This window comes from Gavialis gangeticus, unplaced genomic scaffold (assembly GCF_001723915.1).
Source record: "Gavialis gangeticus isolate Ggan-Ray unplaced genomic scaffold, GavGan_comp1, whole genome shotgun sequence".
Classification (NCBI taxonomy): domain Eukaryota; kingdom Metazoa; phylum Chordata; order Crocodylia; family Gavialidae; genus Gavialis; species Gavialis gangeticus.
In genome coordinates, this window is record NW_017729022.1 from 91,407,783 (window position 1) to 91,431,572 (window position 23,790).

Sequence of the window (23,790 nt, forward strand, 5' to 3'; positions counted from 1 at the left end):
ATTATCACAAAGTACATAAATGAAATAAGACAATTTAACTTTTCAGCGTAACAATTATTTATTAGAAGACCAAGTTATAGAAAGTCTTTGTTTATTAGTATTCTTTCATTACAAGCTTATGCTGTATCAGGAAAATGAAACAATGCACAGACAAGCCCCAGTTCTGTAGAAACTTAAACATATCCTTTCTAGCATACAAGTAATTCCATTGAGTTCAACAGCTTAATAGTGAGCTCCATCCTTCAAGCTTTTTTTTGCCCATATCTTTAAATTTAAGCATGGGAGTAGCCACAATGAATTCACTGAGTCTACTAAAGGCAACAGTATATATGACCCTCATATGCATAATATGAGCTTCGTTTAGCATGAATATAAATCTTTTCAAGACTTGTAATACATGGTTATAACAAAGGAAGTATATTGATTCACATGATTGGTTTCAAGATTAAATTTAATATATATTGGATAGGGTTGAGATTTATCATGCCAGCTGGAAAAGTGGCTGACAGTGGGGGACAAAGTCTAAAGCTGAAGGAAATTGCTTTTCTCTACACAAACAACAGTAGATTTAAGACTCGCAAGTAAGGCTTGAGCTGTAGTTTTGTTGTTGCAGGCTACATGTCATTTAAACGTACAAAGTGAATCCAGTATAAGACAGAGTTGTTCTTAGCACCAAACAGATTGGTCATGTCAGTTGCCTTGGTCAACTCTTGGAACAGAGCCACCATGTTGCCTGGGGAAATTAAATTCCTTGTCAGCAATAAGAGAGAACCTGCTTGAGTCGAACTAATTCCACACTGCTGAAGAAAAGCTTTAAAACATTTACCACACCAAAAGCATACTGGTTACCATACAGATATACGCAGTGCAATGATCAACAAGACCAAACATTTTAGACTATAGGTTTTCTCGGCTAAAAAAGCAAGTGATTGCCCTTTCTGAAATACAGAAGATGCATCTCATGTAGCTTTTAGTTGTTATCAAATTCCTGACCCTAAGGTTCAGAATTGATTTCAGATTCTGCTCAGCTTACTGTCTTAAGCCCTTACTTTGCCTTCAATGTAAATAAATGCTGGCAAATTTTCGATAGTGTTATTTCCTGTGACATTTTTTAAATTGTTGCCCATAGTACATATAGAAGAATATCATCTTCCATATAAAAATAATTTTTATATATAAAGGATATCATAATAAAGTAGTATTAAAAAGACAGTGAAACTCAGATTTACCTACAAAAATAATAATTTACATTAGGTATCATAAAGAAGATATCTGCCATTGTAAAGTGCTTTGAAAAGATAGCATTTGCAGTGAGTTCTGTGCAGGAAGACACCAGTGTCCACATGGGTTTCATCCCACAAAGTAATTTTGAGGAAGGTGAGAAAATAGTTTGTCTTTATGGGAAAATGAGAGCTATGTTGAGAGAAATTACAGGCAATAGTATTTGGGGGGTTTACTCATTTTAAATCTTGTTTTCTTCTAAGTGCAACATTTCTAAGTAGTTCTCTTGCACTTGCATAAATAGTACAATGGGTTGTGATGAGGTCTATCTCTAGCTGAAGCTGTTCTTATTACAGATTTAAAGATTAAGTTGTGTGTGTGTAGTTTTCCTGATTTCTCTTTTTTTCTTGAATGATCAAATGTACACATTTCATTATTGCAAATAGAAAAAATGATTATGTCTTGCTAATGATTTTGGATGACTTATACCATTATTACCTTCCTATTATTTAGTATGTTATTTAGCACTATAAGGGGGTCTCTCAGAGGAAGGGAAGCAGAGTGGCTGACTCCCTGACAGTTCACCCAGCCCCAGTAAGCTGCCACAGAGCCCTGCTGGGACTGGTACTGCTGTCCTCACAGCGGCAGTGGCAGAAAAGACTGCTGCAGTGGGCTGGCTTCAAGGGGAGGTAGCCCTAAAAGCTGATGCCATTGCCATGTGGGGTGGCTGCAGAAAAAGGCTGCCTCCACAGGGGCATCCACAGCTGATGCAGCTGCCCCTTCAGCTCCAGCCCTTTCTGGCAGCACTGCTTCTAGGTGACCCAACATAGATGACTGCCTTTGCAAAGCTGGAGGCAACTGGATTCTATGAGGAATGCCCCCACAATGGGGAGGCAGCCCAGACTTTTATCTGTATCCCATCCACTCCCTTGCCAGAAATTGGAGGAAGCTGTCAAACACAGCCTGGGGGGTGGGAGACTAGCTTTGACTCCTGCTGCTGCATGTTTGGGAGCAGCAAACTGAAGCAGCAGCTGCCGGCAGATCACTGACAGTTCTCCCCCTCAGTTTCTCTGAGACAAGCCATTAGTGGCTGGGCTTACTGACAGGCTTCCCAGGGCAGGAGGAGCCAAGGGGAAGCCCTCTCTCTCTAGCTAGAGACTGCATCTCACAGAGACTGTGTAGCACTTCAGCCAGGGAGCTGTGCATGTGGACAGACCTCTTCAGTGCTTTATTTCTGTAGCACTACAAATGAACTTGTGTCCATGGCCTTAAGTTGCTTCTCTGCTGTTGCAAATAATCACATTTTTAGTTGTGGTTTGAGAAAATGTACTGAAAAAATCAATCCCTGTGGGACTTATTATTTTGGGGCCTAATTCAGTAGGCCTTACTTCTTCTGAATAGCATTTACTATTCCTCCTCACAAGCTCCTCCAAGACTGTTTCAGGCTGGACATAAGACAGAACTTCTTTACTATCCAAACTGCCAAGTCCTGGAACAGACTGCTGCCAGAGGTGGTGGAAGTACCTACTTTGGACTCCTTTAAGAGACATTTGGACATTTATCTTGCTGGGATCCTTTGATCCCAGCTGACTTCCTGCCCCTGGGGCAGGGGGCTGGATCCGATGATCTTCCGAGGTCCCTTTCAGCCCTAATGTCTATGAAATCTATGAATCTATGAAATCTACTATCACAAGTAGTCTTGCTGACATAAGTAAGAATTACAGATGCCCAGCATCTCTGAAAAGCAAGCCACTTAGTTAGCAAATTGATGGTTGCAAGCTACATGCCGGTTGCTTTATTACGAGGTGTGCTGATTCAGGATACTGCTAGTACAATCCTTAATAGTACCAAATGTACACAAAAAGTGATGCAGGGTCAAGTCTGTCACCAAGTTTAGAATACAGAGGAACATGACGATAACCTGCAAATGTAATAATATTCCATTAATATAGTAAACACAAATATGGAGATTCCTGTATCAGAGCTTGTAGAATTTACCATAATCATGAAGCATAATTTATAATTATATAAATAAATCTTTTAAATAAAGGAAACCAAAATTTTCCTCATTTTTCAACATTAAAGTTCATTAGGCATCTAAAGTGGTGGTTCTATGGATGCCCTGCCAGGGTCTCAGGTCTAGAGAAGGCTCAGCAAATCAGTGCCAAAACCCTACAGATTCACAGATTAGGAGCTGGGGCTGGGAGCTTGTTCCCAGGCCTTGCTCTGTGATCATGGAGTGGGGACTAGAAACAAGCTCTCCAGCCCCAACTCCATGATCACAGTTGTGATCACAGAGCAGGGCCTGGGAGCTCCCTGAATGGGGACAGTTCCCCTCCAGCCTGGCTGGAGGCTGCCCCTGATTGAGACAATTCCCAGCCAGCCTCAGGCTGCATGGGGAAGCATGTGCAGCCTGATGGTGGCTGGGGACTGTCCTGTTTCAGACAGTCTCCAGCTAGCCCTGCGCTGCACATGCAGACTTCCCCATCCAGGCCAGAGCTGACCAGGAACTGTCCCAGTCAGGGGCAAGTCCCAGCCCCATGCCCCAATTGGGTGATCAAGATACAGGGCTTGGGAAGAGCTGAAGGGGTGGGGTAAGTCCCAACCCCCTGCCCTGATCCACTGGTGAGGCAGCTAGGAGTGAGCTACCTGCTAGCTGCCCCACTGGTAGATAGGAGCAGGGGCCTGAGACCTACCCCTCCCCTTCAGCTCTTTCCAAGCCCCATGCCCCTGATCAGGGAGCTGGGATCAGGAGACAGCTCTCTCCTGGCCCGGTGCTGCCTGCAGCTCCTTCTGGTGCTGTCAGGGGCCCATTGCAAGACTGAAGGAAACTGGGTGCAAATCTTCTCCCTAATCCTCTCATGTGTAGACGCCTGCCCAAAACCCCTTACTCTGGAGTAGTTTGCACCAGATTAAATTTGGACTGGAGTAAATGCATGTGTAGATGTATGCATTAAGTAGTCATAGGAGCTAGGACTGGAAACTAGGCTCTCTCCCAACTAAGCATCCTAACCTGTGGGTAAAGGAGTCATGTCTACTTTCTCTCCCTGTGTCTCACCCAATGACAGTTTAATTATTCTATGTGAAGTAGAACAGTGTCAGTAGGAGGGGTGTAGGGGAACACTGCTGTGAGGAAGGCAATATGGGTTTCCATTTCTTCAGGAAGGATGGGGCAGTGGTGGCACCATTACTGTTGTCACTGCATCTTCCTGCTATGGTTTGACAGAAAGGAGTGACCCCCATATTCAGGTACTGAAAGAGAGGACTTGGACACTTACTTTCAAGGGGGGCATTTAAGCTACTTCAGCATGGTTGAAAATTCTATCATGTTTATTTTTAATTTATTTTCCAGAAAGACAGCTGAGAACCACTGAGATGCTTTTTTTAAGAATATTGCAATGACAATGGTTCTCAATTTTGGGACAGAAGTAGCTAGAAAATAGAACTTGGAGGGAGAATTGATTTTTTCCCTCCATCCCAAACAAAAAAGTTTAAAAATGTGAAATTTTCTCTAGGAAAAGATTTCCAAAAAAATTCACTCCAAGAGAACCGACACTCAGTTTTTATGTTTGCCGCCTATCTGCGCACCTGCCTTGAAAGCTCTTGTCAATTTTATTTTGAAAATTAAGTGAAACCAAAAGCATTACTGAAGCATTAAAATATATTTGCAGGGTGGCAGAGTGTGGTAGGTGAATCTACACACCTTTGTTCATCAAAGTAAGTTGATTCTGTTTATTTTGTCAAAAGTGGCTTTGAAAATCAGATACAGTTAACAGCAAGCATAAGCCTCCCCCACCGCTTTTTTTGGCATACTATATTCTGTTTCTCTGAATTCTGTTCCTCAAATAGAAATGAAAGTGATGTACAACAAGAGGAAAAATTACCGATAATTATCCTTTCATACTTCCCCTATTTTATTTCAATGTTTTTCTACTCTGAAAAATTACAGAAAGTGCTAGTATGAGTTCTTAGCTATAGCATTTAATAATCTCCTGCCCTTTAGTTGCAGGTCAGTTAGGAAGTGGTCAGTTTAGTGCCTTTATAGTGGTCTTTTTGCTTTCTTGATTTCTAATATGTGGAGCTATAATATCTTCTGAGAGGATTCTGCTTAGAATGTGAGTGGAGGAATACTGAAGTTGATATAATAGCAATAAGTAATATTTTCTTCATCTCCTAACCTGTTGGTTGGCATTCACATGCAGTATAATGATTGTAGATAACAAAGACCAGAATTATAAGAAAAATAATTCTGAGTAAAACTAAGATGGTATATAATAAGTATACAAAGGACAACATGTTACAAGTAAAAGTTTACATGTTTGTAGTGTTGAAGTGCTGTTGTAGCTGTGATGATCTAGGAAATATGCAAGAAGTAAGGATTTCTATGGGTGATATCTTTTATTAGATCAACTGCATGGATGAGATAAGACTTACACCAGCTTTTGAATATAATGCATTCTTCAGAAGAAGAATGAAGAACAATCTGAAAAATTGTATTCAAAAGCTTGTTTGACCTCAACTATGCAACTGGTCCAGTAAAACATGTCCCACAGAAATCCTTGCCTCTTCCATTTTTATAGGGGTTTTTTCCATCTTATATGGAGGGAATATATACAATGCAATTTAAGATGTCACTGAGGTCATCTCCACTAGCCAGAACTATGTAAGACCCTCTTCTCCCATCTAAACTAAGACAACTGTACAACCTACAAAAACCATCTACATTTTGCTGCTTATTTTGTGAACATGACACTATGTTGTACCCCAGGTTCCCTGGCAGAGCCCTTCTAAGAACTAGTCTGTGGACTGCTTGTCTCTTTTTCTAGGCTTGTCGCTAGTTAGAGATTGTTGGTTGAAGAAAGTGGGAAGCAGGACTGGAAAACATGAACAAGAATTCCACTTCATTTCCTGTACTAAGGCTCGTATGCCCAGGTAAATTCCAAACATAGTACAGGAAGGGGAAGGCTAGATTATAAGGAAAGGAGTTGATCTCTATCTGGAAATTCAGCAAAATATTCTGGTTAACTACCACTGGGGACTGAGTTTAAGAGTGTACACTGTCATTGGTCAGCAACTATAGATTTTAAGATGACTTTAAGGTGGATCCTAACTATCAGTGTAGATTCTGCTTTATTTGCCATTTAAAAGAAATATTACCTTTGTTCATGCTCAGCAGTGGTAAAGTATATTGGCCAAGGAACTCATTTGAAACTAAAGATATCTGATCTTCCACACAGAAGCGTACTAATGCCAACTCTGGTACTTGAATAGTAAAAGTAAAAGTTTCATTCCACCTAGGGCACAAAGCTGAAAAAAAGAGAGATGACAATGTAATGAAAACCATTGCCTATACAAAGGGGGTCAACATGTAATTTAATTCCTTGTAATTAATATTTTATCTGTATTTTTTTTATCAGTGCAGACTGATTTAAGCATTTCCTCTTTTGTCAAGATCCTTGTTCACTCAACTCAGTGACAGAACTGAGTGACCTGGACAGTGGAAGATAAGGTTTTTTATGTGGAGTCACAAATAAAAACAGCAAAAAAGAACTCTTCAGCCAACAGAGACATCCCCCTGGATACACATGGGGCATGTGTCCACCAGCATTCCCTCTAAGCTGCATGATGTGCGCTGTCGCGCAGGCGCACCTGCATGTCCACGCACACCGCGCAGCTGAGAGGGAACGCTTGTGTCCACACATTCATTAATGCACAGTGGTTACTGCACATTTAATTTAGTACTTGTAGAAATAAGTACTAAAAAAATGTGCATCTGGTTAAAGCGCAACAATGACAGTGAATGCCTTTTTAGTGATGCTACTGCACAGTAGCCTAATAATACTGGGCAGTAGCATATTAGCACTGTCTGTGCTGTGATACACTGCCTCACAGTACTATTAGGCTACTGTGCAATTAGCATCTCGTGTAGATGCACACATGGAGTAGGGATGGAATGTGACTGGAGTAAGCTTCTTTCTTTATAAACCTTTGCTATTCATTACAACAGCACAAGCAGGGAACTAAGCCATTTGGCTTCCTCTCTTTGAAGAGAGCCAGAAGGTATTGTGACTTCCTGACTCAGAGAATATGGTAAAACAAAATACTGTAAAGCCATATAATTATCAAGGTTTGCTAAAAGTTCTATTTTATTGTTTTGAGATTCATTATATTGTAATCCACTAAGAGAAAAGACCACCCATATCTTCTCTACTTTATAAAGAAGGTTCCTATATTCCTGCAAGGGAGACTTTCTTGATCATTTGGGAGATTCCATGCTTCCTTAACACATTATTCAGTTAAGTTGCCTAAGGTTTTAATGAATGGATTGCTTCTGTTACAAAAGTTTCTTTTCCTAGAGAATCTTCAGCTTTTTAAGAACCATTCCAACTGCCTTTGTAACAGTGCTTCAAAGCTAATTGCCTCACTCCAAAGAATCAATGACTGTCAAAAGGTAGCTCGTTATCAATACTCAACACCGAATACATTGCAATAATTTAGTCTGAGAATACATTGTGCTGTTCATTTTGAGGTTCTTGAAAGTCAATGTTCCAGCTTTCTAGGAGTTGTTCCCTATTCTGTTTGGTACCTGTTTGTGATGGGCAGCTTGCAAACCTCTATGATCAGATAAACAATGTCAGTGGACATAATACTGCTAGAATGGACCTCCATGCTGAACAAATTAAAGAAAAGAAACCAAACAAAAGCTAGTTACCTAGTAGGGGTGAGGCTAGCAAACCCATCCTGCAAAAAAAATGTTCCTGTCTTAAAATGAGAGATGAAATGAACAATATTGTGGCAGCCCCGAGGAATACAGAAGAAAGATCAAATAGGAAGGACCACTCACAACATATTAAAAACTTAAAGCAGCAAGCTTACACGTTAATAACTTGAGCAAAGTACAAGAACTGATCCAGGATAAAATATAAATGGTAACAATTGACCTCTACCTTCTGCACCTAAAGGTGAGAACTAGATTGCAAAGTTTCTAAGCTGGTCGAGATATCACACTCTATTGGGCCAGAGCAGTAAGAATGACTGTCACTTAACCTTTTCTTCGGTATCATCCACACTTGTGGAGAAGAAAAGACTTTGGAAAATTAAAGTGGTAGAAGGAACGAGGAAAAAAAGATTTGGCTCTATTATGTCCTGGATACCCTGCAGATTTATTCTTGTTCCTCCATATAGTCCGTCAGTTTCAACCTCCACCTTAGAACACACCTGTACATAAGCATGGCTGCTGTAGAGACAGGCAAGAAAAAGATCCATATTCAGTGCTGTTGCACTGATTCGTATCATCTGGTAATTCCACACAAGAAAACCAGGATGAATCTCCCTGAATCTGACCTGATCTGTTTCCACAGATGGGAAGATTCATTTCAGCCTTCCCTTTTCTTATCTTTCCCCTACAGGTTTGCTTCCCAGTTGATATGAAAGGAAATAGAGTGCTGGAAGAAACATAAATGGCAGAGGCTGTCTCAACTAGTAAACCATAATGAGCCATAAATAAGATAGTGGGAAAGGAGAGAGAGAAATGTACTGATCAAAGTGTTCAGCATGATAAAATGGCATCTGCAATTCATCTTCTCTTAAGTTATTGGTTGACTGGATTCCTAGAAAACAGCCATGGGGTCCATGACTTCAAAGTGTTATTCTGGAGCCAGAAGGGGTGATGGCCTTTAAGAAATAGAATTTTGCTTTACCTGCAAAAAATGAAGCACAATTCAGTGTAGATACTTAGCCTCTTGCAAACCTTTTCAGCTTCACCAATACTATGAGGTGCAAGCGTACCAAAGGCATACATTACTAAAACCTTGCCTTAAGCTTTTTATTCTGATAGCCTCACAAAACAACAAAGCTTCAAAGCTACTTGCCTCACTCAAACATCAGTAGCCGTCTTCACTGATATTCAGTGCAGAAACTCTGAAGTACATAAGGAGGAGTATATGGCGTGGTGTTCATTTTGTTTCCCCAAAGTATAGAAATCCAGCTTTCTCCAAATGTTTCTCATCATCACATGTCAACCTTCTTTAAGGACCATATGTTATATTACAGTAACAAGGGATGCCTCTTCTAACTAAGGTGCTTTAGTAAGTGAAAAGACAGCTGACTTTGCTGCACCAAGACAATGACACACAATATCCTTCAGACGAAGTCTTCAGCAACTGACTTTAATTTTGTGGTGCTCTTGCTTGCTGATTCTGTCTATCTTGAGCTCCCAAGTATCAATACTTTATACAAGGAGCTGATATAGGTTGGCATCCGCATTGCCACAGTGGCTTCCAAATGTAACTCCACACTAGTGCTGTTTAACTCTGCACTGAGGAGCTACACACTTTCAGCAGTAGAGGTGGCCCCTCCACAACAGGCCTGTTTTAAGCACAAAGGTGAGGTAGGACAGGAGAAGCTGCCCATGCTGTACCTGTTGTGTGTTTAACAGTTCTTCTGTCTCTTTGGTCCATAAGCCATCACCATTTACATAAGTACTGCATTCGGTTTCAAAAAGTTTTTAAAAATTGAAAAATTCTACCCTTAATTTTTTCAGATTGAGTTACATCTTCCTCATATTCCTCTTGTTAGGTCATAAATTGGCACGCTTGTTTTGCCACTATTTTTGTTGATCAGTAAGCCAGTCTTTTTACCTTGTACCCACTTTTTCAATTAGTAATTACAGCACATTTTTTATATGGACATAGAAATTACTTAAGATATTATGCTATTTTATATGCATTATTATTGAAACCATTCACAATTTTTACGCTTACCATTGTTTCTTACAACACAAGTTTGTTGTTTCACTTGATCTTCTGGAACACCATGAATTTCTATCTGGACTATAGGATCAGCTTTATTACTCCTGGAGAGGTTACTAGGTGGTAACTGATAACCACTAATAAGCTGCATAAATAAAAATGATACATAAGACTTCATTTAGGCTTGAAAATATAATCTATTATAATAATTTAAACAGAATTTCAGCAAGCTATATATCCAAAAATTGTCCCACGCAGTGTATCTGTCTAAAAAACTACAGTCTCACCAAGGTTTCAGTGCTCTGTACTTAATTCAATCCCTGGCTAATTTGATTTTCAAACGTTACTAAGTTAATCTTCGACAAAATAATTGTTTTTAAAAATCCACCTTTTCTTAATATGAGTTTTAAGCCAGTTTTATTCAGGCTCCAGCTATATGAAGTTGCTACTTTGTTTAACAGAGAAATCAAAGTACTTCTTTGTGAGAAATCAAAGTCCTCCTGTGTGAATTTCCTTGTAGGGTTTTGTCACCTCCTGGCATCCTGTTCATAGGAACCCTTAGCAAATCTGTGGTTCTTGAAGTTGTACAAACATCCTTTAGTAGCATCAGAATTCAATGTCAGCCGGTAAAAAAGAACTATGTTAGGTCTTCTTCCTCCAAAGCAGAGTGTTAGCTTTTCTCAGTGTTTGTCTCATATAGACACCCTGAGGCCTCTCTCATTCGTTAGTTTAGTAACTTATCTAGTTATTTAAAGAAGTTTTGCCTCAGAATGCCTCAAGATCTGGCACCAAGCCTAAAAAAGGATTTAAGAAATTCACTGCTTTCTCTGCTCTCTTTCTATGTGTGCTGCTTTGGGGAGGTTCATAATCCTTGCAGTGCTCTATTTGTCAGGAATTCATGTCCAGAATATACCAGGCCAACTATTTCAAGCCAATTTGACCAATTAGGCCCTTAAATCACAGATCTTGGTACCAAATGTTATAACTGAAAAAAGTGGTTCTTATCAAACCACTCCTGCCATAAAACTATCAGCCATGGAACGCTGAGCCCCATGTCAGCTTAAGCACAACATTAAGCATTATCTTTCAAGCAGGGTTGTGACCTCAAACCTTTCAGAAGCAAGTAATTCAGCTGCCACCACTTATGCTCCACTCCACCAGCAATACTCCTGATTAGTCCTCAGTATGACATGTTCTAGCTCTGCATCCTCCCTTGCAGGCTTCACACAGTAACCTCACACTGTTAATGCTGACTCTCATTCATTTTCTGTGCCTTTCACTTTTACCCAAGCTATCTTGCTGGAAACTTCCTCTCTAACAGTGTTCTGTCCTTAATCTCCATTTTGATATTCTCACTCTTCACAGTATGCTTACTGATCCTCCTTCATCTCTACACCCCTGTGCCACATCTTGCAATGGCATCATCCACTCCATAAACTATGACCTTCTGATTTTCTTCTCCAGCTTTTATACCCATGAAATCTGCCATACTCCGCTCTTAGTTTATGTGACACACCTTTCTTTCCCTCTTATCACTACTATAAAACCTTCAAATTTACATCTAATAAAATGTCTTCTAACTTAGTCTCTCATTTAGCTTCGGAACACAGTGGGCTAAAGTGATGCGCATTAAACCTAGTACCTCTTGCCCCTTATGTATTTTGTCATAATTTCTGGCTTCCAACAGTAAATTACAATCCACCATTCTCCAACCTGTTAATTCATTCAGTCTCTTCTTTATCATGAACTGCTGTGTCTTTGATGCTTGCCTCTGAATTTCCCTCACTCTAACCACATCTCCTATCAATGGCCTGGTCCTTTCTTATTACTAACACTTTTTGAGTCCTCCAATGCATGAATTATTGAATTGTTCTTGCTACCTTGGGTTCTCTACTACCCTTCCTATCCATTTTTCAACACTGTCACACTCTAAGCATGTACTTTTTTGCTCTCTTTACACTCAAACATCCCTTTTCTTCACCAATCCTTTGTCTAGCCCTTGGCCCACAAGGTAAGAGTGCCCCTGAACCTCATTATGTCAATAATTCTACATCAGCAACAAATAATATAGTTGATGTGCATATGTGCTTAAAATCTTTAATTCATGAATATCATGTATTTGACGTGCTCACTGCTAGGGTGGTATGATCTGCACAAGGTGCATATATTGTGTAATTACTGTACAATTGCTATTTAATTAATTTTATTTCTGCAATGTACTTGTTTGACAGAAATGAAACCAATGATATGCTAATTATGTGGCTTTTCTGTAAGTGGTGTACAGTAGGATCAGGAATAACATTTTTCACTGTGAAACTAGTTTTCTAACTAGTAAATAATTCAAAACTTTTATGATGGTTCAAAGGATAAATTATTTTTTAAGATGATTTCAGATTTCTAAGGGTTTTTAAAAAATGAAATTGGTACCCAGAAAAAGAAACAGTCAAAAGATTTAAAATTGATAAACATTTTTTAAATGTTAATCTGTTATATTTGAATGTATCAAAAGATAAAAGCATTGCCATCCATTTTCTTTATATTTTTAGCTTATGTAATGCTATCATAATATATATAATATCCTAAAGGTTTACTAAGGAAAACATGTCAATAGGTGCATCTATACATCACGCTATGGCAAGGTAGCAGTTCACTATGTTGCCATACGGCACTCTGCAATGACATAACAATTGTGTATCTAGATATGATCGCTAGCTTTGCTGCCATAGTGGTGCACTCCCTGGGTACAGCGCGCCGCTACAGTGACGTAGTGGTGAAATCTAACCATGTGCTGCACACACAATGCAGTAACCACCTGTACTGTGCCGTGCTTTAGTACTTCCAAAAGGCAATGCTGTATGGCGACATGTAGATGCACCCAAAATGTAAGTGAAATCTGAAAACTCTAACAGCTCGATCCTATACCAACCATGCTTGTATAATCTCATATGTTTGTCCTACTCATTCTTTTATTAGCTATAACAGAGACCATTATAATTTTATTATGTAACTAAAATTAAGCATCTTTCCTGTTTAATCCACTAGGCCTTTTTCCCCTTCAGAATGTTTATATATTACAGGTGAAGGGAGGTCTACACTAACATTGTCTATGCAATGGCTGATAGTGGTGCATATCCTTTAGATTACTTCAGACATCTTGAACAGCTCCACTTTCATCTCACCCTGAAGTTTACGACCACCATCTGGCCTTGTTTTATGTGTCTTATGAAAATTTAATAATCTGCTTCTGACCCTGGTTCTTTATGTGATGCCAAGTTGCTACTCCCATTCAATACTGTGAGTTCAGGAGAGCTACCTGGCATAGACCTTCTGGATTTGGGAATGGTGACAGAGGAGGCTGACCATGCATTACTACTGCAGCTAGTAGTCTCCCTTTTGAACTGACTGCAGGATATTTTTATTGTCTGAAATATAATAAAAGATTATGAGGCTTTATTTTTCAACTGTTAGCATCTACATTCTACTGACAGCCTCTGCTAAAATTTTGAAAGGGGATGCAATCTTCCTCCTCGCCTATATCCAGTAATCAAAACAAAATGCAAAGTAATGAGAGAAGACAGTCTGTGGGGAAAAGAGCAGCTGGGGAAGAGCCTACATGGAAAGAAGGGACAACTATGAGGTTTATAAAAGAAATAGTACCCATCCAAATTGCCTTTTGAAATCTATTCCAAATCCTAAATATCTTTATTATATAATAACATAATTGAATAAGCATAGTTTCATACAACCATAGTAGCCTTATTTATATTTTAGATAAAATTTTGTGCAAATTATTTGTTCTTTCCTGCAATTGTTAACATTTTGAAGTGAAAGATGTGCTTTTATGTACAAAGATTAAAATAAAACTTGGAAACTGTACCACGCTAGATAACAGACACTGGTATTAAGATATCAAGGAACTATATTCGTTCTAGGATGCTTGACAGGTTTAGCATATCACAACTTTTTCAAACATGAATAGGTTGTAATAATAAATACTTGTGAGCTAATTAAATGAATCAATATATTTTTATAAATTATAAATGAAATTGTCAATAAACCGTGCTTACTTTAATTGAGAGCGTAGTTGGATTCTGGTTCCCTATCACACCATGTGGATTAAATTTTGAATAACGGTCTCTCAGGAATTCCGGTTTTAGAAGATAGCCACAGCCACCATTGTCCCCAAATTTTCCATTTTGCAAGTCCATTTGCTGTCCAGGTGTCTGGAAGTTTAAGGCCACTGGAAAAAAAATCAAAATTGCTGGAGTTAACAATTTAAAACTAATCCAACAATAGGCACATTTTAAACTAAAGTTAAAATACTAGACCACAAAATCCATGGTGCCTTTGTCTTTAAGTGTGGCTCCTTCAAAATTTGGTGTTAGCCAACTAGTGCCAGAACTGAGCATGTGCCCTAGTTCTGGGTTAAACTCCACTGCGTTGTACCTTATCTTTCCCCTTTATTTTTCAAAGGGAATATTGGAAAATATTCTAGATATAAGCTTGTTTTTTTTCCCCACAAGGGCTAAATTCTAATTCTAACTTTGCCAATTAAGCTATTTATGGACCCCCAACTCCATACAGCACATGAAGTTCTCCCATGAAAGGAGAAGACAGGCATAGGATGTGGTGGTAGTAACTTCACCTCAAACAGTACCAAGTTGAGCTAGACAGCCATGAAGGTATGGTTTAGAATTAAGCTGTTCATTGCAAGTAATATGTTTGAGATTACATACAGGGAAAAGTGAGTCTAACTGTGTAAACTTTTAAATTGCAATGTGAGCAAAAGATTTCCTTCAAACTTAATCTCCCATTGCTGATGTTTATTGTTCATGGACACCTGTCAGGTTTTCCTTTTCCAGGCAGCTCAAAATGTTTTCTGTTTGCTACTGAAATGGGAAAATAAAACAGCACACTTCAACAACCAGATACAGTATTATTAACATTCATGAGATAAAGCCAATGCTGAAATAGGCCTGTTTAATGAAAATTTCCCTATTCTAGCATGTTGCTGCTTCCTGTTCACATTCAGCATGGAAAATTCACAAGTCAAATCAGTGATGGACTAGTGTAATATATTAAACAGAATGATGATAAGGCATTTTTGGGGGTGGCTTAGTAGTAAAAAAACACAAAGTCTGTCTGTAGTACAGTCACTCCTAATAATAATTCAGGAAGAGAGCTATTCTGTGATCCCATGAGATAATACAAAAGTATTGACTGAATATGTAGCGAACTTTGGAATTCTTTATCACAAAAAGAAAATGGAAAAGGTTTGGATCTTCCTTTGAAAAATTATTTCCTGTATTTCTACTGCCAATTCAGTTTTGATTTCTGTAGTGATTTTTATGAAGAGCTTATTTTTTTAACAAATCCTCTGAAATCAAGATGCCTATTGCCAGTAATGAAGGCAATGGAATTTCTGGTGGCTAAGAGTAAATTAGATTAAATAGGTCATCATCTCTTTTACTGTGTTATAGTTTGAAGTGTGCAACTAAAATTCAGCAAGGCAAAAATGAAACAGCAATATTTTCAAATAACAGTGAAAAACTTGCAAATGTGCTTGTAACATTTGCATGATGAAACAAATGACATGATTGCACATAATGAGGCTGCTGCTAACTTTGCCAAGCTTCATAAGTAGCTAAACGGAAAAAAATCCATTTAATGAGAGAAACACACCAAAGAATTTGTTGTTGTTTATCGTATTAAGTGACTTTCTGTCGTGATGCAAACTTAGATCAATGCTGTTGTGAGCTGATGTTTCAAAATAGCAACATAATATTTTTATTTAATTTAGCCTTTGATTGTACATTTATAACATACTTAAGATGAATCTTAATTTAGTCACTGAAGTCCACATAACTGTAAAGATGTACTGAAGAAATATTTCAGTTGAAGGTTTTTGTTTCCTTATGTAAGCAGGAAATTTTATTTCCTAATCTTTATTTTTCCTAATCATCCAGTGAAAATATCAGCAGTATAAGTGGACATTTTAGCCATAGTCTTGGCGTGTCTATGATTTGATTGTATTAGTGTGTGAAGAGTTGCAGGATTTTTTTTCTATTATGACCACCTGACTGGATTAAGGAAAGTCATTGTACATTTCCCTTATCCCTAGTTCTTAACTCTTTCATTTTTAAATATATCATGATAGGACAGGTGCACTTGCAGTTCTGAAGCTCTAAGCCAGCAGTTGCCAAGAAATGGAAGAAAATGAGAATCTGGTTCCACTCCATTTCTCTAATCCTCTGTTAAGGCATATTTGTATAATTCCTCTTCAAATGCAGGAAATACCCAGGACTATAATAGCAGAAACTGTGGAGCTGTACAGAAAACTGGTGCAAAAAGATTCTGGGACACACATTGGGTTTGTAAATGAATAAATGCAAAGTATCTGTATAAAAATGGTATAAAAACCTTTCTCAGAGCTGGTAATTTTGAGAAGTTACAAATGACTGAAATAAAGATTTTGTTATGGAATTGCAGCAGATCTCAGAATACGGTTTAGCCAATATTCTTTCTCGAGTGTTAACACCTTTTAAATATCTGTAGATTATTACTTTCATTCCTTTTCTTCATAAATCAGTCCCTCCAGCTTCCTGATACATTTCATTTTTCTTTTCTGAACTTCCTCCAGGTTACCAACATCTTTCTTGATAGGTGTCTCTCAGTAGGATTTGAGATACAGAAAATTTGAGGTTCTTAAATTTCTTAAGAACTATGTTTTAGGCATCTATATTATTCTTCTAGGCATTTGCTGACCACAGCATTTCCTGCTAAATGTAAAATTCCCTATAGCCTAACTAGAGTTCAGTTAAAAGAATGCTTAGGATGAAGGAGCAGCTACCAGGACCCCACTCTTTTGAGCAAATCTAAGGCTTTGAATAGTTTGTCTGAGACCACTGCTGGCATAACTGATTCTAGGTTTCCTCACAGAATGTTGCCCGTGATCAGCCAATTCTCCAGCTGTATGCTTATGGGATAATTACTTCGTGAACATATGTTGCAACAGCCCCAACTAAAAATAAAGAGATTTGTAGTGCTATTCCTATATTATAAATCTGAGATAAATCATGTGATTGCTGTGTATAATCCTGCTACAACTGTTTGCAATATCCATAGCCTATAGCAATAGAAGCATGATAGTGTGCATCTGGAAATACAGTTTTGGATTTTGTCTAGATCAAATGTTAGGCTTCAGTCTGTTGGGGAAGTACCTAAATTAAAAACCCTTGTTCTCTCCATTCCAGTGGGATGGTCTTGGTGGCATTATTTTCTAGAAAAGATGGAATTTCCAGCAATGTGTCTTCCTGAATGTGATGGTCTCAAGAGTTAAATATTAGCAGAATATTTCTGTAATATGCTTTCTAGCCTGGCCAAAACACCTATTTCTTTTTTGATGTTTCTAAAACCTTGGAGATGTTTATTGCTTGTGCGGAGAGGGTTTTAAAACTCTCTGCTGCAAAAAGCCCAAATGTACTGACTTTGGGTGTGTATCTACAATTGGTGATTTTAAGAAAAAATTGTCAGTGGTGTGCATAGGAAAGACTTCAGCAGCTTTAGAGATTTCATTGCTATACTAATTAAACTTGCTTCTCAGCTTTGTCATTCAACACCAAAGCTACCTGCAAGTGTCATCCATACATATGAGAGACGAGCTTGCCTCAGGTAAACTCATCATGGGCTTCAGCATAAAATTCTTCAGCTTGGCCCTTAGAATATGGACCCCGGACCTTGGATTTTTTTTTCCTGAGCTTGCTTGTAATCAGGAAACATAGTGTGGGTGGATCCACAACACATTTGCTATAGAGTGAATGGACTTTATTCCAAGCAGAGCAAACACCTAATGCACAACCTTATACCAGTATATGTAACTCCACTCCAAGACAAAGTTATTGCTCAGAAAGTAAAGAGTAACTATACACTGGTGTTAGGTATACTGATGTACCAGTTGTGTTTCCACTAGCCAGTTTCTTCCTGGGATAGCTATCTGCTCAATACATATGTGTTCCCTTACCACTTTAGTAGCCAGGTGCTATAATTGTACTCATTTACTGTAGAGAAACTTATTATGGAGTAAAATCTGAGGTAAATTACTCCAGCCCCTGGCACACGTTACACTTAAACTGTGATAACCAGTTAATCACATCTTAAGTTGTGACCTGGCCACACACCAATGCAATTATAAAACAAGACATAAGCCTCACAAAAATGTGTAATAACTTTGTGGCTGGTTCCTATCATGCCATTAATTAAACATGTGGCCAGGCTGGGGATCCATGAGCAAAGCTCCCAGCCATGGGGATGCACCATGCACCCCTGCAGCTGGGAGCTATCTGCTGATGGGGCTCCCAGCAGATAACACTGGGAGTTATGCTGATGGTGCTTCCAGCCATAGGGGTGTATGGTGTGCCCTTGCAGCTGGGAGCCCAGATCAGCTGATAGGGCTCCCAGCCATGGAAGCTTGCTAATGCCAGTTCAGGAGGAGCCCAGATTCCTGATCCTGGGCTCCCCCTGTACCAGCAGTAAGGTGTAATGGGATCTGATGCTCAATCCTACAACCATACCTCCTGCCATCCATGTGTGGCATAGCAGGAAATGCAATTGTGAGGATCACACACCAGACCCTATGGCACCTTTACTTGCATATCTGCCAGCGGCCTCTGTCATAACTGTGTTGAGTGACTGCAAACCTTAATCTTAGGCAGTTTTACTGTAATTTACTCTGCTGAAATAATATTCCTGGTAGGACCTGAAATTGCCTTTATTTTACCTTTATGCCTTTATGATTTTAAGTATGCTTCCATAAACCAGTTTAACAGATATGCACACACACACATACACCTATGCATTCAATACACATAATGGCAAAAGGGGAGGTTTTTAGGTAAACATATGATTGTTAGGATCCCAACTCATATCAGCTTTCAGTGAAAGTTGGTAATAAAATTGAACGTTTTTCCGCAGTCTCAAGAATATGATGTATGAATGGGCCGAAGGATGATGACCCCATCTTCCACATTTATTTCACTGAATTAAATAAGCATTATTTAATCCAGAGTCAAGTAGCACCCATTTAAAATGTCTTTTCAATATATCCATCTAAAAATGAGGTAGTAAGACAAAGATTCTCATAACTATGGGCCAAATGCTTAACTGATGGAAATCAATATAACTTCACTGTAGTCCAGGAGCTACACTGATTTACAATAGACAAAGACATGGTCCTGTAGTTGCATTCAGAAGAGAACAAGATAATCTGAATTTAATTTGTTTCTTCCTTTCAGAATTGGCATTGAAATAACATTGACCAAAGAACTTGTAACACTTTAACTAGGAGATAATAATCCTCTGCATTTTATAATGTGCTCTAGAAATGAGGAGGGCTTACTGTCACCATGTCTAATAATTTTTGCAAATCGAGTATAATTTTTTATGAATAGAAGAAACTGTGATAAAGAAATATCCATGTGAATACATAACTAATTCAGGTTTACAATTTTTGAAACAAGGTCAACAGCTCAAGAATACCTAGTGCTATCTAATTGGATAGACTGAGCTCAATGGACACACTTTTTTGTGACAAGCATAAAAGAGCTATAGTGAGTATGGTACACAACCTGAAATCTGCAAGAATTCTTCCCAGAAATGAAGGCTCAGAATGTAAAATGGACAAGACTGAATTTAAGAGATGTTTTCATCCTAGATGAGGCACTCATAACAAAGATTCGGCCCAATTCAGTGACTGAACCTCCAAATCTGAATTGAATCAGTGGACTCCTTAATCTCTGAATCAAATCAGAACCCTCTGAATCGATTTGGAGAGATTTGGAAAGATTATAAGATTTGGACATAGACACAGCTTTAACTGTTTTTTCTATATCCCTCTAGGTAGTGGGCAGCTCGTAAGTGCTGCAATGCTGGGGCACATGGAGTGTCCCACAAGAGTGAGGGAGGCTCCCTAGTGTGCTTCGCAGCAGACCCAGAAGTAGACCAGAAGCACTTCTGGTCCACTTCCAGATCTGCCGGGGAGCACGAGGGGGCCCCTCCCCTGACCCTTCTGGCTTAGTGACTGGTGCCTTGTGGGTCTGGGGGGGGGACACCCAGGGTCCTCCTGTGGCCAAGCACCAAGCCTGGGTACTTCCCGTCCATTTCTGGGTTCACTGCTGAGCACATAGAAGGCTCCCTTACACTCCTGTGGGACGCTTCATGTGTCCCACAATTGTAGCATTTACCAGCAAATCGAATCAGCATCAAATCTTCAGATTCAGCCGAATTGAATCAAGGACAATTATCCGAATCAACTAATTGAATCATTGTTCCTGGTTCAGGCTGAATCCAAATCAAAAAGGGCCTGCTTCACTCACCCCTAATATAAAGAAGAAGGAAAGAAGTGCATGGAGGTATGATCACCAGAGTGTTTGGAATTCAAAAAACCCATGAAATGGTAATAAAACAGAAATATACAGTGTTGGGCCCTGTATCATTGATCAGACATGTCAAGGAATAAAAATTAGGCATCTGATTTTTATCCATATTGACTCCCCTTTATAATGACACAGTGATGTAAATCTCACTCTTGGTCTAAAATAAAAACCAGCCCCCAGATTTTCTCAAACTTTTAATGTGTCTGTCTTCTGTATGTCACCCTTTCCAAACTACCAAATCACAGTTCATAAGACAAATATTGCAAGCTAGCATTTCTTTAACTGGGGGATCATAAGCCCAAATGGAGTCTCAAGGCCTTTTTGACAGGGTTGTGAACACTTACTGGCTTTGTATTAACTTCAAATAGTCATATAGGGTTGGACCCATGAAGTAGTTTGCATATTGGAAGGAGTACTATGACAGACAAGTTTCAGAACTGAAACTAAGTAGAGAGGTGTTGAGGTTTTGCATCCCTGCAGCATGTGGGATTTTTTTTCCTTTAGTCACCAGGGAAGTGAATAAAGCTTCTCAATAATAACTAGCACCCAGAGACCTTGTAAATGCCTCTAGTACAAATAGATGTAGCATGCATAGATCCATCAAATTGAGTATAAAGGAAATGCTGGCAGACATCTCTACCCAAAATCCCTTAACCACTGAGTATTTCCACAAGAAAAACATGTAATAGCACACCTCCCAGAGTTATAAAGTGCCAGCAGGCATTGGTGTCCTGTATCCCTTTGTATAAATCCAAAGGATTATTATTGTTGCTATTTATACAACAATAGCAATAATACCAAGGGAGCCCTATTATAACAGGCCTTCATATGCAGACCTAAGGCTACACATAGCTAGTTTCAGAATGCCTGGCCCTATTTCCAGACAAGATATATGGAGTGAGTGGGGAAAACAATAAGTGGAACTGAGGCATTAGGAAAAGGGCAGAAGTAATGTGATTATAGGGATGAATTGGCTAGCTATGTTATATTCCCAAATAATTTAAAATTCAGATCTTTTGGGGTGATTTGTAGGTGGCTGCTTCACTAACCATCACCATTAAACGGTTGATACCTTGTTGGCATGACAGCAGTTTCTGGCTTTGAGGAAGGAGAGGAAGGAAAAGCAAAGAGCCTAAGAAATTAATTGCAGATGGAATCCATTGGTAAGAAAGGCCTGAGGGAAAGCACCAAGATGAAGACACAAGTGAGAGCAATAGAATGAGACTGCTGAAACAGGCTTCATGGGTAGAGGGGTTAAAGTGGTAAGTGGTAAGTGACAAGAAATAGGAGCAGAGGTATGATGGGCCTTGAATATGAAGTCAAAAATTCAATCTTGATGCAGTGCAAGACAGAATCAGTGGACTGGATCTGAGTTAAGTGTATCATGCTTATACAGGCAAGGAAAATTAATATATAAGTAAGATATAACCAGATATTTTTAGATACAAACTGGCCAATTGAAAAATCTTTTCATTGTAGAATAACTGGAGGCATTAAAGTTGTCAAGTGGTACATGGCATACTAAGCTGAGCAGTATAGACTAATGGTAAAAAAAAAAGCTGAGAAATTTCAAGTTTCAGTATAAATAGCTCAATTTAGATTACATAAAGGAGAGAGCATGAAAATAGATTGTAAATATCTGTGCAAAGAAAAATATCATTTCCATTTCTGGGAATAACATTGCCTGGATAACAAAAAGATGATATGCTGCCTTGCAAAAAAAATTCTTGATCAGAAAAAATCAATAGCCTATATTCTAAACAGTGAAATTAAAGTTACCCTGGATTCCAAATGAGTCTTCCAAATGAGTCTTCAGGATTAGAAGTGATTTTGGTGAATAATAGAAAGCCTCTCATGAGAGGTCTAAAAGATTTGTATACTAATACTGCTTGGCTCAAGCAGGTGCTCATAAAAAGATCCAGGGCTTGCCCTGTGAAAATCCAGAGAAGTAGCAGGATCTACAGCAGGGACAGGCAACCCTTGGCACGCAAGCATCAGGGTGGATGGTGGGTAAGGGACCAGGGATACTCTGCCACAAGAAGCATTGGACCCCTTGTAGCTCTCCTGCCATATGCCCATGGCACATCAGCATCTTACAAGTCAAGGTTGCAAGTGCTTTTGGCACTCTGCCCAAAAATGTTGCTGACCCTTGGTCTACAGTACAGCAGGTGCAAACAAACATCACCCTTGTGCTTCCATAAAAATATTTTTGGTACCACAAGTTGCAAGTGAAAAGACTTCCTTGCCCCTTGTCTTGCTTCATGTGCCCAAAAATGTTTGTGCAATAGTTCCTTGCAACTGTTGTGCCTTATCACAGAAGATGTCTGCTCACTTATAGCATGATCCCTGCAGCCTGGGATTCTGAAGTTGATGCTGTTGTTGAAAACAGTAAAAGGTTAAAGGATGGTTACTCAGTCCTCAGCCTTTCTTTATGGCTCGATATAAATTGTTTTTAAAAGGTGGAAGAAATAAAGGGCCTCTTCGAAGAAAGCCAAGAATAATATACCAGAGCCACGTAGACTATAGCAAATAGTGTTGTTAGTATGTAACTAAATACGTATTGTGAGCTTTGTAAAAATTCTAAATTGGTTACTGATACTAGAGTTTAACATGAACACACAGTACTGATTTTAAGTACCTAGATATTTGAATATAAAGAAGATTTTAAACCAGAAGTAAAAGGAACTATGTTTTATGTGACCTGATATATGAAAAACTGAAAGTAACTTATTCATTAGAAAGAGGAGAGGATAGGCAAAATGATAATAAAAACAAGAACAGAACAGAATAAAGATATAGGTACAATCACAATTACTATTTCATAGTTTCATAGTTTCTAGGGTCAGAAGGGACCTGAACAGATCATCAAGTCAAACGACACCAGCAAGGTGTTCATCTAGCCTCTAAAGACCCCCAGGGTAGGAGCCAGCACGACTTCACTTGGAAGTTGGTTCCAGATCCTAGCCGCCCTGACAGTGAAGTAGCGCCTCCTGATGTCTAGTCTGATTCTACCCTCTGCCAGCATTTGACCATTATGTCTAGTCACTCCTGGTAGTGTTCGGGGGAACAGGGACTCCCCCAATGCCTGCTGGTCCCCCCTGACTAGTTTGTAACAGGCCACTAGATCACCCCCTCAGCCTTCTCTTGTGGAGGCTGAACAGGTTCAGGTCCCTGAGCCTCTCCTCATAGGGCCTGCCCTGCTGCCCCCTGATCATGCGAGTGGCCCTCCTCTGGACCCTCTCCATGTTGTCCACATCCCTCCTGAAGTGTGGCACCCAGAACTGGACACAGTACTCCAACTGTGGCCTGACCAGTGCCGCATAGAGGGGGAGGATCACCTCCTTGGACCTGCTTGAGATGCATCTGTACATGCATGACAAGGTATGGTT

General features: G+C 39.2%; 1 protein-coding gene across 1 annotated transcript in view; it reads right to left on the bottom strand.

Annotated features, from left to right (window-relative positions):
- Window positions 1-3,031: 3,031 nt before the first annotated feature.
- Window positions 3,032-23,790, bottom strand: part of PLCZ1 (phospholipase C zeta 1) — a gene marked incomplete at its 5' end in the record, with an annotated part of 137,121 nt that continues 116,362 nt past the window's right edge. The window contains 4 exons of the mRNA XM_019515838.1: window positions 3,032-3,142; window positions 6,379-6,528; window positions 9,984-10,116; window positions 14,039-14,211. Of these exons, the coding sequence (XP_019371383.1) occupies window positions 3,060-3,142; window positions 6,379-6,528; window positions 9,984-10,116; window positions 14,039-14,211 (539 nt within the window). The remainder of the gene's footprint in view (window positions 3,143-6,378; window positions 6,529-9,983; window positions 10,117-14,038; window positions 14,212-23,790) is intronic.